We start from the raw sequence: 19,249 nt of genomic DNA on the forward strand, positions 1-19,249 counted from the left end.
AAACAGGGGCAGTTGAAAAATGCCACAAAACGCAGTCAGAAGCACATGGAATGCTGGGATGGAAATAAACTTCATCAAGGAACATTGAGCCTGCACCCCTGATGCACTGCAATCCACTCTGCCTTCCCACAAGTCCTAGCTGCAGAAGATGGCAAGTAGCACAGTGGGATAGCTACCACAGTGCACTGCTCTGGCCATCAATGATAGAGTTCCAAGTGTGGATGTGCTCTTCCAACAGAGGGAGTGTAGTGTGAACATGCACTAGTGATGTACCATATACTCGTTCATAAGCCGAATTTTTTTTTAGTAAAAAAGGGAAGCATATGAGAAGGGGGTCAGATTACGAACGAGTATAGGGAGGGAGAGGTGGGACACAGCCCCTCCCCCCAACAGAGGGAGCAAGGAGAGGCAGCACAGCCAGCAGAGCTGAAGGGAAGAGGCAGGGCCAGAGTCTCTGCTTCTGGCCACGCTGCTCTGCGAAGCAGCTGCAGCTCTGGGATTGGCAGGCTGCGGCTGTGCTGCCTGGCCCAGCCTATCAGAGCAGGCTTTGGCAAGGCCAGAGACCTCCTCCCCTGGCCTGCCCCAGCTAAGGTGGGAAGGGATGGGATGGGGAGAGTGTGGGGTCATGCAGGGGGTGGTCACAGGGGTTACTCCCCTGACCCCCAGCCTCTCCCCCCCAAAAAAATTGCCCCACCAATTGCTGTCCCGGCCCATCAAGGTAAGCAGCTGGCAGGCCGGGACTCTTTGTTTACTTGGGTTCACCTCCGTGCCTATGGACGCTTGAGGTAAACAAACCATCTCGGCCCACCAGCAGCTAATCCTGATGGCTCAGGAGTCAAAGTCTGCCGACCCCTGAATTATAGGGTCGGCTTATGAATGAATCATAAAACATTTCCATTTTTAACTTATCCATCGTGTGTGTGTCTGTGTGTGCGCACGCGTGCATATAAACAAACCAGCTTACGATCGAGTATATATGGTAATTATGGCACTTTCTGATCGTTGGCATAACTTTTGTCAACAAAATTCTGGCCTGATTCCAGTGGGATATTGATAATATGGAAAAAAATTATCAAAACATAGATCATTTTTATTAGGTAAATATACGTTAATTAGGGTATACATAGAGTCAGAGATCTTAGCCTTCACTAGCAGTGATCTACCCTATTCATCTTTATTTACATCTACAATTTGTAAATTGAATTTTTTGTGAAACAACACTGCTGGACCCTTGGCTGAGGAAAAATTATTAAAACACTTCTTCCTCCATGCAACCTCTCCTAAGTTTCTCTACCTTTAAGTGATCACGGTAGCTTTCCTATAAGAAGATAATATCCGCTGTCAGTGGGTTTAATTCTTTTTCTTGAGTAATTCACCCCTTTGAGGTTCCATAAAACACAATTTATACTATTAGCCATAAGGAGGACGTAAGTCAAACATCTCTTTATCAGGCAGCTGACCAGTATCAGTAGTTGGGTCACTGTTAGTTCCACATCTAGGTAAAGTATATCTGGGTCCCCCTGATCACCCTGGGGACATGAAGGGGAGGGATACGGGTGGAAGATAAGGCGAACCAGGAAAGGAAAAAGATAGGCATAATGCGGGGAAAAGCTAGAAAAACAGAGAGGGAATGAAGTTACCAGAAATGACCATGGATTCCTTACAAAATATATGACAAACATCCAAATTGAAGTAGGACTTGAATCCAGGAGGTAGTTACAAGGGGGTAGTCTAATCACTTATTACCCCCACCCCCAAAATATCCATTTAGGGTATAACTGGATTCCCTGTAACTTTATAAGGAAAACGGTTTCATATCAATGGAGGCATGATTTCTCCACTATTCACCAAAAAAAAAAAAAAGGGGGTCTAAATTTAAGAACAAGGTTCTGATGGATATATGGGAAAGTATACAAACTGTTTAAATAATCTTATTCTAATATAACTAGATTATTTACAAGTATAGGTTCATTACCAGAACAGTTCTTCCTAAACTTTGCCCTCTAGAGCCTTGTCCATGCTGGATTATAGTGTGAACGCCACTGTCCAATGGTTATATCAGTAATCTTTAGCCATCTTTCCCACCACATCTTTGGTGTAATATGGAAAAATTATCAGCTTTTCCTTTTCATGTTAGGGCTTTTTAAAGAATGCGTTTCTTAATATATTATTTTAAACATTTTACAGTTAAGGCCTGAGGCTTTGCATTTGGAGGGGTTTTGGTGCAAGAGAGGTGTGGGCTCTCTCAATATCTACATTCTGATCAGGGGAAGACACAAAAGCTTTAGCAGCATGGTGGATAAAAATTCCAGAGGCCTCCCTTTTTCCATCTCCTCTGGAAGACCCACCATTCTCAAATTGTTTCTCCTTGATCTTCCTTTGAGATCATTAACCTTCTCCTACAGGGCTTTAATAGCTATTTCCTGTTGCTTTGAGATTATATTCATGGTACTCACTGTGTCTTTTAGCAAGGAGAGTCTATTCTCAGCTTCCCCATAGTCTTGATTCCAAGCTTTGCAAGTTAGCTTGATGTGTACTAATAATATGTTTGATCTCAGTTATATCTTGTGCTATTTTTCTCAAGATGTCCATTCTCTTGAAATTTGTTTTAGCCAGTCCATAATTTCATCTAGTTTCAAAGGGGTGACTCTCCCTGATCAGCCATTCTGGCTGCAGGAGGGCTGTCTGACAACATCTTTTTTTAGGATTTTGTGGAAATGTTACAGACAGTGTGAATCCTCCTATTAATAGTTTTATTCCTCATTTTTGGTAGACAAGTTTCAGAGTCTATTATAGGACTTTCATGCACAAGACTTGTCAGCACATAGTTTTTATTCTGATATTTAATAGATGTGTCAAGGCAAATTCAATAAGCATCTATTGAATGGAAAACTTCTGGCATTCTTTGGTTTTCCATCAAAAGTAGAGTTAACTGTGCAGCTTGTGAAGAATATTTCTGCTCTTTACATTATCACTTTTGGAAAGGACAGGGACTGTGGCTGGTCTGGATGTATATATAGTAACATGTAAGGAGTACATTCCTTGACACTGTCTCCGGAATATCAAATTTGATTCATTTCATGGAACAGCCCCTTTCTGGATTTTGGGCCAGCCTAAATCTGCTGCCTATTAGGCTACCTGAGGTCATGGCTCTTCTGAGCATACATACGGGTGCAAGCATCAAACAGCAATTAGTTATATACATTTAACTGGCAATGTTCAAGTGTAGGTGGAAGCTAGAGGATTAAGTACGGAGGAAGTATGCGTTATTATTACTTATTTATATAGCTCAATAGATGTGCATGATTCACAGAACAAAGAGAGAGATTCCCGTTCCAGAAAAGCTTACAATATAAAGAACAGAGGAACAAGAGTGGTTGTTTGAACTTGGGAAAGTGACTGCATAAGTGGGAGAACAAGAGTGTTATATGGGCCACATGGGAAGCTAGCATTGGAGTCTTGGTGGTTAAAATTTAAGTTATTAATCATTTTCATATGTTTAGAGCTATAGCTTTATAAAAGAACTTGAAGAACTTTGTTCTGAGATGGACTTGAGAAGAATGAACGCATGGGGAGCAGCATGAAGAAAAAGCACGTAAGTGGCTGTGGGAGAAGAATATAAAGTTGGCACCCAGATTAACGATTTGCATTGTGCAAAGGGATAATAAGTACAGTTGATGATTATATATGCTAAAGATTGTGATAAATTAAGAATTAATTTAGCAGATACACTATTTTTAATTCATTTCACTGCTCATCAGTAGCTATAATGTCAATGTGTTAAGTGTGTCACATTTCCCATGGCCTCAAAAACTGTTCTACAAAACCTGCAACTATACTCTCAAAACAAATAATTTGGTGAATAAATGCAAAGCAGATGTGACTTAATTCTACATGTGCAGTTTTGGGGGCAAACAAGTAATTGTTCCTCAAATTGTCAGTTCACAATGAAGATATTTTTAAATATATTTTCTGTTGCATAAAAATAATCTTAAAATGAAATTGACTAGAAATTAACTATGAACAAAAGTGAAAGTGACTGTATTTTCATTTGCCAATCTGGAGAAAAAATGAAAAAACCTATAGCATAAGAAGTAAAACAAATTATTTTAAATCCTTTCATTTAGAAAAGTTAAGAGCAGGAAAGGAAATTTGCTTTTTTAAAACAGTGATATCTAACACTGTAGCGTACTGTGAAAGGGACAAAAACAGTGGGAACATTAAGTCTCTTGCATTAAAGAACAGCTGTGCAAAGGACCCCAAAATGTGGCTGTTTTTGTCACAACTATGACAAACATAATTCAGCAGCATCCACTAATGATGATGTCCTTCTGCCTCTCATTCACATTTCCATTAGAAACACCATTTTACTAATACCTTCTTCATTTGGGTCGAAATTTTGATTTTGGGTGAAACTTTGTTTCAAGCTTTAAGAAGCCAGTGTCTTTTCTGGTAAAGAGAATTTAGTGCCAGGAAGATCAAAGGTGGCCAAGTGATGGCCCTGGAGACTGAAGTACTCTGTTTATTCACAGAATAAAACAGCAGTGCCAGTGTAAGTTTCCTCATACTACCTGCTAATGTTTTTTTACCCTTAGAGGACGTCAGGGCTGAACTGTAGCTCATGCAGCAATAGGACCATTCAATCCTTGGCCTCTGCTGAGAATATAAACAAAGGTGCCAATTGTGATGGTAGTTTTTGTGATTTGGATACTGGTCCACAAGGAATCATCTAAGGGCTATCAGCTGTTCTTCCCCATTTCCCTGCTTGTAACATTTTGGACTGATGGTATTATTTAATATGTGATATAGTACATCAAAAATCCATTTCTAAGTATTTCAGTGTAACACATGGCTCATCAAAAAAGTGGCAACAGAGTCAAAGGGCTGTCTAATAATGACTATATTATTATGACAACATAAAACACATTCAATAATTTTAATGAATCTGCATTGTTGTATCATTCTTATCAATTATGATTTTTAAAATTACGTACTCACATGTTTAAATACCATTATTAAACATATAATGAAAGAAGCATACTTTTGAAATCTCCATCCCCAAATGTCAGTGGATAAGCTCCTGGCTTTTCAATCTTGTACATTTCTTCTATAAAAAGGATTTTGCAATCATTTATTATGTCTTCTGGGCCACTGGGGGGGGAAAAAGAAGTATATTTAATTTTGTTTCTTTGATTCCTGATGCTATAATTGATAAACCTTGAGGAAGAGCTATAGCTAATAATCAGTGCCAGTTCTGATTTTAAAAAATCTATAGAATTTTGGACTGTGGTTGTATTTACTTATTGCTCATTTTAAGCTGTCACAACCATTATATTCAGCACTGAATAATTTGGTCTAAACTGACAACAACAACTCAACATAACGATATAACTTTTAACAAAGCCAAAACAATTAATAATTTACATCAGCACAAGGTAAATTAAATAACAAGCTAACGAGTATTATCATATTGCAGATCAGCTAGTGCAAATATCAAAGGCAGCAACTGATAGTTCATTAGTTGGAAGTATTTCTTTTTTTTTTTTTTTTTTAAGTTGTTTCTCAAACATTAAAATACTGTTTTGTTACCAAAAGTTAGCAACAGCAGACCAGGCAAAATCAAAAGCTAGCAATGGCAGACCAGACAAAATCCAAAACACTCAAGAGGCATTATACATTATAGCAAACCTTAAGAATCCTTATTGGCAATGATATAATAAAATTACACTATTAGCAGTGACAATGAATAGTGACTTATAACTGGGGTAATAATATGCACTACTGAACTTAAACAGGAAGAAAAATAATATGGTAAATACTTTAAATTCTCTTTGTACAAAAATCCTTTCAAATGTTTTCAGTGTCTAAATATTCAAGTTTCTTTTAAGTTTCACTTTAACGCTGACTTCCTTGAATTTCTAAATGTTTCAGAAAACTACGGCCCCAAATCCAGCAAGAACGCATACAATATGTACTTTACATATTCTTACACCTTTGACCTCAGTGGGACTTTTTTGACAGTGTCACAGTGCACAAACTCCCAATGGTGCACAGCTAGTAATTCAAAAAACAAAACACTCATGTTAAATGAGGTGATGGAGGGCATTAATGAGGAGTAAAGACAAAGATTTTAATCTCATACCCCCTACTCCACTTAAAATCAGTTGGGAGAGTGGGAGGAAAATCAACTGCCAAGGGTGAGTGACAGAAAACTTTAGTCCCTCACTGTGCCAAGATGTCTATTCAGCTGCTGTTTGTGGATCTCTTGCCACTTTCAATTTTACAATATAAAACTAAATTATGAATTTTTCACAGTATTACCAATTTAGAGGCAAATCCTGCAAGTACTTACTACTGAGCATTGCCCCATTGACTTCAGTAGGCTATACCTATTAATGGTTACAGAATCAAACTGTTATACCCAAGAAGGCAAGTTAGTTTCCTAATTGTAATTTTTATTTCTCATTATTGACAGCATCCACTGATCTGGACATGACTTTATATATTAGACTTGTTCATTCCATCAGTGTGGAGGAAATCTGTGCTCCCTACCCCCATCAGAGTTTAAACTCCCGCTGCTGAAGCACCATATTCTGATCCCAGAAGAGGGCATCCAAAACTGAAACTAAATAAACAACTTGGTTGAAAATTTTAACAACACTGTAGACAGAATTATTAGCATTAAAAGAATAACACATTTAATATGAACATTGTGATGTGTGTAGGGAGAGTCTATCCAGACAGGTCAGGCTTGACAAAGCCCTGGCAGGGATGATTTAGTTGGGGATTGGCCCTGCTTTGAGCAGGGGGTTGGACTAGATGACCTCCTGAGGTCCCTTCCAACCCTGATATTCTATGACATGGGAAGGTCCTTTCCATGAAAGGAAACTACATTATACTGGCTAGACATTATCTATAGGAATCATCTCTTATTGTTTCTACTTCCGATGGAGCAAACGAAACAAATTCAAGTTGACATTTTTCTAGAGGGATTCATAGCAATGGACAATGTATGTATTTATATAAATTTAGTAATTTTAATTATATTTGCTTGCATGGTTTAGCTTCAATGAAGCCAAAAATATCAAAAGCTCAACGAAGGAGAAAAAAATAATTATTATAGTGTTTAGGAAAGGAATTGCAAATTTCAAGCAGCCACACTGCAAGTGTCAAAGTATAAAGTTTTATGGTTCTCTGTCCAAAACTCTGAAGAACCTTTTGCAGAGTAACTTTGATGCTTCCAGCAGGCATCTCAGTTGCTGTTTTGCATGTCTGGTATACATTCAATCTGAGCCAAATAGAGTGTGAGTATTGAGGCCCTGAAGCACAGTTTGAAACCTCCTATGAAAAACAAACAGTAGCAGACTTTCACCGCTGGCATAGCCAGATTTTAAAGCCCATTTCATACCAAAAGTGTGATATTCTTTTCTTACTGATACTTGAGTGTAGGGCAAAAAAAGAGGAATGAAACAGATGGATTTAATTTGAATTCCATTCTTTTTTGGTTTTGTATAAGATCAGGAAATGAATTAAGTACCATCTTTTCAAGGAAGAATTGAAAATGTTTTTTTTAATTGAAAAAACTCCCAGTTCAGTAACTCTCCCGCCTGAAAGTAATTGCTATGAGGAAACAAAGAGAGGCTTCCAGTCTAGGATTAAAAGAGGGGTTTTGTATGGTTCTGCTGAAATAGTCTGAAAGTACCACAGGAAAGGTCTGCACTCTGGGAGTAACTGTAGCAGAGCTCCAATTTTGTGGCTCCTCAGAAGGTCTCCGTGCACATGGAGCACCTTTTAACATGCAGATTTTTCAATTTACTCATCACCATAATGCAGAACAACAATCAGAGAGCAGCAGCTCAGTGGGTAGCTTCAGTTGGAAAAGAAATAATGACCTGGAAGCTGATTCCCTTAGAGGGAGAAAGATTTCTCTCATTGCTGCCACCCATTTTTTAAAAAAACATTTTTATGTATTTAGATTTAAAATAAGAGAAGCTTTTCCAAGGATCTAGGTGCCCTAGTAAGTCATTAGAGATACAATACAGCAACTCCTTGCTTAAGGTTGTAGATATATTCCTGAAAAATATGACTTTAAGCAAAACAATGTTAAGCAAATCCAATTTCCCCATAAGAATTAATGTAAAGGGGGGAGAAGATTCCCAGGGAAATTTTTTTCAGACAAAAGGCCACACACACACACAATAAGTTTTAAACAATTTAATACTGTGTACACACACACACACACACACACACACACACAGAGTATAAGTTTTAAACAAACAATTTAATACTGTACACAGCAGTGATGATTGTGAAACTTGGTTGAGGTGGTGAAGTCAGAGGGTGGAAGAGGGTCAGATATTTCCCAGGGAATGCCTTACTGCTAAATGATGAACTAACTCGGCTGAGCCCTCAAGGATTAACACGTTAATGTATCCTCACACTCTACAAGGCAGCACAAATGGAGGGAGGGGAGACAACATGGTAGACAGACAGACACACACACACTGGGTGAGAGAGAGATGTGCATTGCCCCTTTAAGTATGCTGACGCCACCCTAAGTACATTGCCTTTTTAAGTAGATCAGCAAGTTGAGACACCAGCTGCTGCCAGCAAGCTCCCTCCATCTTGAGCCCTGTCGTGTCCCCGCCTGCTCTATGGAGATGGGGTAAGCGGCGTGCAGGAGCAGGGGGACATCTTGACATTAGCGCACACACACACCCCCACACAGAAAGCAGGAGGCTCCTGGGAACAGCTCCAAGGCAGAGGGCAGGAGCAGCACATGGCAGTCAGGGGAGGGACAACTGAACTGCCTGGCAATTGCTGGCCGGCTGCCGCACAGGGAACTTAGGGGAGCTGCCGGTCCACCCTGGTTCCAAGCCCCCATCAGCTAGCTCCAATGGCTGCTCTTTCTGCAAGCAGTGGACAAAGCAGGTGGCTGCCAAACAACGTTATAAGGAAACATTGCGCAACTTAAAACGAGCATATTCCCTAATTGATCAGCAACGAAACAACGTTAACCAGGATGACTTAAAGTAAGGAGTTACTGTAAATACAATGAAATCTTAGCAGTATCTAAGTAATCATTTCAGCAGGAACTCAGACAGACACATACAGCAACTCTTTTTCCCCCATCACTCTTACAAGAAGCATGCCCTCAGCCCTACACACACACACACACACACACTTTTGCAGCATGCCAATTAAGGTCACTAAATTCAGGCTATTACAGATCAAGAGAGCAAGTTCCACAGCCCTGACAGAGAACCTCTTTTATAATGAGCAGGATCCAGCTCAGGGGCCCCAGCTGGCTATAGTTGTGGTACTATAGCACAGGGAAAGAGGTGATCCTTCATGTAGAACGTAAAGCTAGGGGGGGAGGGATAGCTCAGTGGTTTGAGCATTGGCCTGCTAAACCCAGGCTTGTGAGTTCAATCCTTGAGGGGGCCATTTAGGGAACTGGGGTAAAAATCTGTCTGGGGATTGGTCCTGCTTTGAGCAGGGGGTTGGACTAGATGACTTTCTGAGGTCCCTTCCAACCCTAATCTTCTATGATTCTATGACTACAATGGATGAGTTCATAGTATTGAACTGGTGCTCTAATGTCTTGTCCAAAGTTGACAGTGACTTGACCCAAGTCCCAGAGGTTTCATAGAAGCGTTTGACCTATCTCCACTATTTGCAGGAACAAAAACAAAGTCCAGATTTCTCAGATTAGAGGCAGGTCCCCTGGAACCTAACCTCAGTGTGGTGGAATAAAGTCTAAAACAGTGAATGTATCTGTATGAAAACTGTAATTAATAGGACAGCTAGGTTCCTAGGTGATGGGAGAAAGGAGAAGAGAGGGAAGGTTCTCGCATGGATTGGTAACTGGTTAAAAGATAGGAAACAAATGGTAGGAATAAATGGTCAGCTTTCAGAATGGAGAGAGGTAAATAGTGGTGTCCCCCAGAGATCTGTATGGGGCCTGGTTCTATTTAAAATACTCATAAACAATCTGGAAAAAGGGGTAAACAGTGAGGTGGCAAAATTTGCAGGCGATACAAAACTACTCAAGATAGTTAAGTCCCAGACAGATTGCGAAGAGCTACAAAAGGATCTCACAAAACTGGGTGACTGGGCAACAAAATGGCAGATGAAATTTAATGCTGATAAATACAAAGTAATGCACATTGGAAAACATAATCCTAAATACACATATACAATGATGGGGTCTAAATTAACTGTTACCACTCAAGAAAGATCTTGGAGTCACTGTGGATAGTTCTCTGAAATCATCCACTCAATGTGCACCGGCAGTCAAAAAAGCAAACAGAATGTTGGGAATCATCAAGACAGAAAATATCATATTGCCTCTATATAAATCCAAGGTACGCCCACACCTTGAATACTGCATGCAGATGTGGTCGCCACATCTCAAAAAAGATGTACTGGAATTGGAAAAGGTTCAGAAAAGGGCAAAAAATGATGAGGGGTACAGAACGGCTTCCATATGAGGAGAGGTTAATAAGACTGGGACTTTTTAGCTTGGAAAAGAGGCGACTAAGGAGGGATAAGGCAGAGGTCTGTAAAATCATGAGTGGTATAGAGAAAATAAATAAGGAAGTGTTATTTACTACTTCTCATAATACAAGAACAAGGGGCCACCAAATGAAATTAATAGGTAGAAGGTTTAAAATAAACACAAGGAAGTATTTTTTTCATGCAACGCACTGTCAACCTCTGGAACTCCTTGCCAGAGGGTGTTGTAAAGGCCAATACTATAACAGGGTTCAAAAAGGAGCTAGACAGATTCATGGAAGATAGGTCCATCAATGGCTATTAGCCAGAATGGGCAGGAATGGTGTCCCTAGCCTGTTTGCCAGAAGCTGGGATTGGGTGACAAGGCATGGATCACTTGATGATTACCTGTTCTGTTCATTCCCTTTGGGGCACCTGCCATTGGCCACTGTCAGAGGACAGGATACTGGGCTTGATGGACCTTTGGTCTGACCCAGTATTGCCGTTCTTATGAGAAGAGGTCCAAATCATCCAGTAAACGTTATCCTTCTATTAGAACATAAGAATAGCCACACTGGGTCAAACCAATGGTCCATCTAGCCCAGTGTTCTATCTTCTGACAGTGGCCAATGTCAGATCCTTCAAAGGGAATTAACAAAACAGGGCAACCATCAAATGATCTGTTCCGTCATCCAGTCCCAGCATCTGGCAGTCAGAGGCGTACGGACACCAAGAGCATGGGGTTGGCTAATAGCCATTGATGGACCAATCCTCCATGAATTTACCTAATCCTTTTTGAGTCCAGTTATAGTTTTGATCTTCACAACGTTCCCTGGCAACAAGTTCTACAGGTTGGCAGTGTGTTGTGTGAAAAAAATACTTCCTTATATTTGTTTTAAATCTGCTACCTATTAATTGCATTGGGTGACTCATGGTTCTTGTGTTATGTGAAGGGGTAAATAATTCCTTATTTTCTTTCTCCACACGGTTCAGGATTTTACACAGCTCTAGCCTTAGTTGTCTCTTTTCTAAGATGAATATTCCCACTATTTTCAATCTCTCCTTATATGGAAGATATTCCATACCATTAAAACGATTTTGTTGCCCTTCTCTGTACCTTTTACATTTATTACATCGTTTTTTAGATGGCGGCACTAGAACTACATGCACTATTCACAATGTGGGCATACCATGGATTGATATAATGGCATTATGATATTTTGTCTCATTATTATTATTCTTCAAGCACAGAATTTCTAGAGAGATTCTAGGATACCATGTGATTCATTTAAGATCTTTCTATATTTGACTCTATGCTCTCTTTCACCTATAGTGCCCGTCTCCCACAGCACGACCTGCTGTCATTCATATACATTTTGTACCTAGGTTATTACAATGTCCCGCTGATTGTCATCATTCCACCAAGTTTCTGTGATGCCGATTATATCAATAGCCTCATTTAATACCAGGCACTCAAGTTCACCCATCTTAATATTTGGACTTCTAGCATTTGTATACACTCATAAAATTTGTCACTTTTTAATTGTCTACCTTCATGGGAGGTAACTGAATAGGACTCTCTTATTTGACTGTATCTCTTCAGTTTCTTCCTGTACTTTATCAACGTCTAGCCTCTCCTCTTCAGAGAATTTTAGAGAATCCTATTAATAGATCATCCCCTATGGGATGTGTCTGTCTGACCCATGTGCTCCTTCCCATCCGTCAGCTTTGCCCCAGCCCTTAGCTTAAAAAAATGCCTCTATACCCTTTTTAATTTTATATGCCAGCAATCTGATTCCATTTTGGTTTAGGTGGAGCCCATCCTCCCTCTGGGAAGAAGTTGTTTGGATTTTTGATAACATTTGACATGGTCAAAAAGAGAGAGAAAGAGATCCTCGTCAAGATTATAAATTTTAGCTGTGAAAATGGCCAGAGAGTGAAGTATTTCTCTTGGGGAAGACTGTGGTTTCAGGAAGACAACTGGTAACTGCTCCCCTGGAGCGACAGCCTTGCATTTGGCATTCTCTACCATGGCAAATAAGTTTATGGATGGGGTCCCCCATTGTTGGAATACTAGATCTGACATGGATTTCCACAGCAAGCACTCATGGTTATTTACTGTTTTTCTGCTCAAGAAGTCAGCAAGGTCCTTCCTGATCCCTGGAGGATGAAGAGCTGGTGGTATCACCTGTGTCAACAGTGATATTTCCAGAACTTGATGGTATCCCCCATTATTTGATATAGTGCATTGCTGGCATATTGTCCAGCACAATCTGCACTACAGAGTTCCACAAAACAGGCAGGAATGTTATGCAGGCTAACCTGATAACCTTCTGCTCTAGTATGTTAATGTGTAACCTCAGATCATCCAGGGACTCAAACCTTGTATTTGGAGGTGATCCAGGTGGTAAACCCAACCTTTTCCAGAAGCATCAACAGGTGTCATTACTAGAAAGGGGCTTGAAAAAGACCCTTCCTCACATTAAAGCGTTGCAGCCACCAAGTTGGGACAGGAGAGACAGTAATCTGTTCATATGATGTTTGGACGGAGGAATACACTGTCATTAGCCGACATTCTAATCACCACAGACAGTCTGGCAGACAATGTCACACATACATAGATGCAAACATGTGTCCTATTAATCCCAGACACATGCAAACCATTGTGGAAAGTTTCATCCTTATGTCATGTATGAGTGACTGAAGGAACGTGACTCTATCCTCTAGCAGATATGCTCATGCTGACTGAGTCAAATAGGGCACCAGTAAGTTCTACTGGCCAGGATTATGTGGCAGACCATTTTTTGTAGTTCATCTGGAATCCTAATTGAGACACCAGGGAGAGGACTTCCTCTAGGGCTATCTCGGTCTTGTCCAGCCTGTATTCCTGAGAAATCTCTTCTATAGCTCCTAGATAGCACAGCACAGCGACTTCTGTTTGTAAAAGGTCTTGTGAAAGAGGGAGAGGGAAGAGTGACGGGGAAGGGGTAAGAAAAGTCACCTTCCAATTCTTATCTCCGGCACCCTTCTGTCAGTCATGTCTGACCAGTCCCAGTGAAATGGGGCAAGACTGCTTCCGAAATAAGCGCTCCAGAGACTACTCCTGGCACAGCTCTTGAACAAGCAGTTAAATGTACTAGTTGGTGGGTTTAATAGTCCCTCACACTTCTTGTTTATGAGGGTGATTCTGGGCAATTTTTATACTTTGGCAAGTGTGAATGACAGATCATTCGAAGAGCAGTATCAACATTACTAATAAAACAGCATCCAATTAAAAGAATGTGTGTGTTCTTCTCTGGTGATAGAATATAACCACTGCAAACAATTGATACATCATCTTCATTATATTCTGTAGTCTCCAGAAATTTAAAGAATGTTAAGGAAAAAGCAGCTCATCACAGACAGTTGTCTTGTGTAGAGCTTTTAAACAAGACGAGACGAGGGAAAACGCCATAACATGTAAGCTTGTGCTCACTAATGAATAGAACCTTGTATTACCACATATAGTAGTGATTTGTGCCATCCATATCTTTAGGGAACATGTAAATCTCCTTGTGGTACTTTCATGACAGCAATGTAATAAGAGCTGCAGTTACAAAAACAGGAAAGTCACTTCAATAGTGAAAGCAGGCGCCAGTGGAGTTTACTCCTAATAAATATTCTACTCAGCTTTGTTTGGGTGAGTGGCCAAAAGGATAGCAGTGGCAGGAAGTTTATATAAACTGTCGGAGGGTGGGGAGGGGGGACTGTTAACCACCTGTAACTGTTCTTCTTTGAAATGTGATGCAGACCTGTATTCTACATGGGTGTGCATGCCCCGCACACTGGAGCTGAAGAGCTTTACCTAGCAGTACCTGCAGGGCAGTGCTCATGCCCTGCAGCAACAGCCGGTCCCCTGGCCATACAAGGGCAGTCCCATCCCAGCCGCCTCAGTTCCTTAGCACTGAAAGACAGAAGTATAGACTACAATGCAGAGAGTGAGTCATGGAATATACACCTGCATCACATCTCAAAGAACAACAACAATGTCAACACAGAAAACGAAGCTGTACTTTAAATTGATAGGGTTGTTCTCTTTTGGATAATTCATAAATACAAGCAATAATAAAAATAAATCGTAACAGAAATTACTGGAATACAGTCATAATGAAGATAGTGTTGGCAGAATTTTTAAAATAAATTTACCTTGAAAGAATATTCTGTTTAAATTACTGGAAATAGGACATTTTAAATACAAAATTATGAGTAGCATTAGTTGCAAACAAATACAATCAGTGGCTGTCATTGGTACACTGGTAAACGCAGCCTTTTTAAATGCTTTAGTCCTACCAAAATATAAGAACTCTGTTCAGCTAGTTATCCCTGAAAGGATATCACTTCTATAAAAGTGATAGATTAAATAGTTATTGGGCTATATGGTCAACTTGCTTAGAAATTCGTGATTAATGTACACAAAAATGCATATTCATATAATTGTGTCACAAAATATTCTTAAACCAAAAAAGACAAACATTAAACAACTCTCATTCCTCAGTTCTACATATTGCCTAAAATCAAGATGATGTCCATATCACTTTCTATTTTTCTTCCTTTCCTCATTACTATACTGTATATACAGTACATGCCATTTATTTTATGGAAAGTAAAAAATGAACAGAATTATAAAATTGAACTGAGTTCCTAGACAGCAACCCAGGCCACACAAAAGAAATGCTAATGGCAGTTTACCTTCTCTAGCAGGTCAGCCACACACAGAAATCTGCTAGTACTCTCTGCACTCTCCCTTTATACCTTCAGGCTGCAAGGAGACTGGCCAAATGCAAGTTGACTAGAAACTCCACCTGTGGCCATTATCTTTGGTGTGTGTAAGGTCAGGTTCATGCTACATGGAGAAATATTAGCTGCTGCAATTTATGCAATACAAAAATTCTGCTGGTTTTCATTGCAGTTCAAGAGATTTAGCCACAATTACCACATCTCAAATTTTTCTTTACCACTTCATGTTCCAATAAAAAAAAAAAGCTAAAAACTATCTTACTTCTACAGGCATGATAACTTGAAAGTAAAACTGCTGAATCAACACAATACAAATTCTACTACTTTAAACAAATAAATACATGTGAAGGATATAAGCAAACTGGATCACAGTGAAAAGGAGGGGAAAAAGTCTCCCGATCACAGTTTACTATCCAATTTCAATCTATAGCCCTTCTAGCAATGGAACCATATTTAGACCTATGTTCGCTACAACAAACTAATTAATTTGGCAGTTGCTATAGTTACTGTCAGAGAGCTTCCTCAAGGTCAGCAAAGAAACACCCAAGGCCAGAAGGGTGAAATTCATACAAGATCAGAGATCAGTCATTGTTGGTTACGTATTAGCAGCAACTCTGTGACAAATGATTTATTAATTTATACAAAATCTATTTTGTACTATCACAAAGTTCCAAAAAAATTTATATTGGCAAGAGCCAACAGGGTATGCTTTTATTCTTCTTCTTATTATTTTTTTAAACAAATTCAGGTAAAAATCGTCTGGATGAAATAAAATGTTCCTGATTCCTGCAAAGTGCAGAGGGGCTTTCAGGAGGTGCTTATAACTCTTAAAATTTGAAGCCTAATTTTGCTAATTATTATTTCATCTGTCTTGAAATGAAAAGTGCAATTACTCTATAGTCAATCAAAATATGGCCTGAAAACATAAGTGTTTCTGTTATATTAAATGCCACAACCCAGGAGAAGGCATGGGCATGAATGGACCAAAACAAAGAGAGTAATCATTCAGGAATGAAATGTATAAGCAAAAATCCACCACTCTGTTCTATTGTCTGTAGTATTGCCTTGAAGGACATTTTCAGCCAGAGGTGGGTGGGGGGTTATAGGTTTTTGGGGGGGTTTTTGGTTCACAGCCACCATTCTGGGGCAAAACTATACATGGCCCAAGTTATAATATTTAGATATCTTAGTACCTTGATAGTGCACGTCAACTAATTAGATACCCAGCAGTATCATTTACAACTTCAAAATTGAATGCTGAGTTGATACCCCTTTTAAAAGTTTCGTCCTACAATTCTTCCGTATCCAAAGTCAATTTAGAAATGGAATGGCTGAGGAATATTTTAAGAATTTTTGGAAACCAGACATCATATTGCTAACAGGATGAGCGAACACTTCTGCTCTTTACCAAGCTCATCTCCCTGTATAGTATATAATTATAACGAACAGCCTGTTGCTGTGACATCTCATGGATGTCTAGCCATCAGCTAAAGACCAGCATGGCTAAAAGAGAGCTCAACCTTCAATTCCAAAGCTTCCTTTTCTACCTTCCGTCTCAATCCCTGTGGACAACAGCACTACCCAGACCTGTAATCTAGGCCTCTTCTTCCATTCAGACCTCTCTGTGGTCCTCATGCCAAGCTATATCTAAATCTTGTTCATTCTTTCTGCATCACAATTCTAAGATACGGCATTTCCTCCCTCCATTCAGCTAAAACTCTAATTCAGGCTCTCATTATGTTGCATCCTGATTACTACAACATCCTTTCCCCTGACTGACAAATGTAATCTTAATCTTGCCCCATTAATGATGCTGCTGCAAAGATCTTTCTCCTGGCTCCTTACTTTGACCATGTCCCCGCTCACTTGACAACAGCTGGGTGCCTAGTGCTCTGAGATCATTACCTATCATGCTTACTGACCAATACTGTTTCACAGTTTCCTTGTGCACCTACACCTGTTTGTCAGTATCCACCAGTTGTTTCGTGTCATATACTTAGATTGTAAACTCTTAGGGGCAGGGGCAGTCTTTTTATTCTGTGTATGTAGCACAGTGCCTAACACAATGGGATGCTGGTCCATGCCTAGGGCTCCCAGGTAATACTATAATACTCAATTATTATTAATATTAACTAGCCTTTCCTTTGTACTGTGCAAGTTGGCCAGAGAATGAGTTCTTCCACAAAAATAGTTGTTAGACTGTTCAAACCATGCTATTACAGCTAAACAACCTTTACAGTTATCCAGGAATACAGTTCCAGAAATAAAAGGGAAGTATCACCCTTATCTTTACCACATTCATTGCAAGTCATTTTTGGGTGTATTCTAATCTTGAGTAAGAAGCATTGCTGAAATTGAAACTACAGACAATCACATATGTGATAAGGTTGGAAAAAACCTAAAAGGAAAATAAGATCAATCATACAAACAAAAAAATATAATGCATCAGTAACGTAAGGTTTAATAAAGTTTAAGGTAAGATGTAATCACTATCTAGTTGCTATTCCAGTTATAGTTAAAACTAAAACCTTAGCCCAACCTATATTTTAGACAACCCACAAACAAAATTTGCCTAGTACAATGGTTTCCAAACTTTTTCCCCCCCGAAAGGGCCCCTTTGGCAAGTGTCTGCGAGGTTAGACTATGGCCCAGAATTTTAAAAGTATTCTAGAATCAAATTGTATATGAAGAGATTACACTGTATTTTATTCACTCAAATGTAAGCATTTAAAGATCTTTAGAATTCAGTTAAGATCTCCTTGTGCCACAAAAATGTGAATGCAAAGAGTTATGCAGTAAACTCAAAATTCTCAGTTTGTAAACCCTAGTATATATGCTTACATGATACTGAAAAGCAGCTAAATAGGACATTGGGAAGGACCTCGAAAACATTTGCACAAGCTTTACAGCCAGACTCCCCTCCCCCCCACACAGTACCCTTTAAAATGTGGACTTTTGCCTGTCTGAATTATTTAGATAAAAACAATCAACATGATTTAGTGTGAATAACTGGACAACATTTTAACTGACATGTTTGTTATTCAGTGATTTTATTGCATGAGGATCGACAAAATTTCAGTCTAAAAAGTTGCTGTAGCCATGTGTTACTGTATAGCCATGTTAGATTTTTTTTTAATAGGCAGTTTCTTAAAGAAATCTTAGGAGTGAGCACTTAGTCTGTAGTGAAACTTAGTTATTTTCTTCTAAGGGTTCTGAAGAGTCTTGTATTGCTCATCTCAACATTGTAACATGTAAATTAATCTGATAATCAGCAATGCAGTCAGTCACAAACTAAAGAACTCATGTGAAACCACTTATCTGTCAACACTTATTTGGTTTCTGGTGTACTTGAAAATATATAAAGGAAATAGGATATGATTTCTAACAAAGTACCTACCTACAGTTCAAACTACAATTTATATATAGAGCCCTGAGCAGATACAAAATGTATATCCATGGATATAAAGTGGATATCTGTGGAGCTACAGGCCTCTATCAGGAACCTCAGTGGCAAAAGCTGCTGCTCACAGGAGCCAGCACCAAGACTGGGCAGCTCCTCTGGCATGGCTGTACTGCCCCCAGCCTGCCCACTGGGGCAGGCACCAAGATCACCAGCAACTGTCCCTGGTCACGCTAGTCTGTGCAAGCAACTCTCATACCCCCAGACAGCAGTGGTATGAGTCGCCTGTACCTTTTCCCCCTGTACTTTTAAATTAACAGCAACTAGGATTTTTTTTCCTACTGTTTTCCTTAAGTGGAAGTAAAAAAACAAGTTATAAAATTTAGTAATATCTAATTCATCAAATACTGTGTATTTTTAAAGATGAAAATAAACCCATCATTGCTCTGTACAATTACGCACATGATTAACTCTGAGCACTTGAGTGACCCATTGACTTCAAAAGGACTAGGATATCAGGGTTGGAAGGGACCTCAGAAGGTCATCTAGTCCAACCCCCTGCTCAAAGCAGGACCA

At 39.5% G+C, this 19,249-nt stretch overlaps 1 protein-coding gene across 1 annotated transcript in view; it reads right to left on the reverse strand.

Annotated features, from left to right (window-relative positions):
- UHRF2 (ubiquitin like with PHD and ring finger domains 2) overlaps positions 1 to 19,249 on the reverse strand; it is a 154,513-nt gene that overhangs the window by 63,807 nt on the left and 71,457 nt on the right. Inside the window, exon 5 of the mRNA XM_045020492.1 lies at positions 5,042 to 5,151. Within this exon, the coding sequence (XP_044876427.1) occupies positions 5,042 to 5,151 (110 nt within the window). The remainder of the gene's footprint in view (positions 1 to 5,041; positions 5,152 to 19,249) is intronic.

Source organism: Mauremys mutica, chromosome 6 (assembly GCF_020497125.1).
Source record: "Mauremys mutica isolate MM-2020 ecotype Southern chromosome 6, ASM2049712v1, whole genome shotgun sequence".
NCBI classification, from domain to species: Eukaryota; Metazoa; Chordata; order Testudines; family Geoemydidae; genus Mauremys; species Mauremys mutica.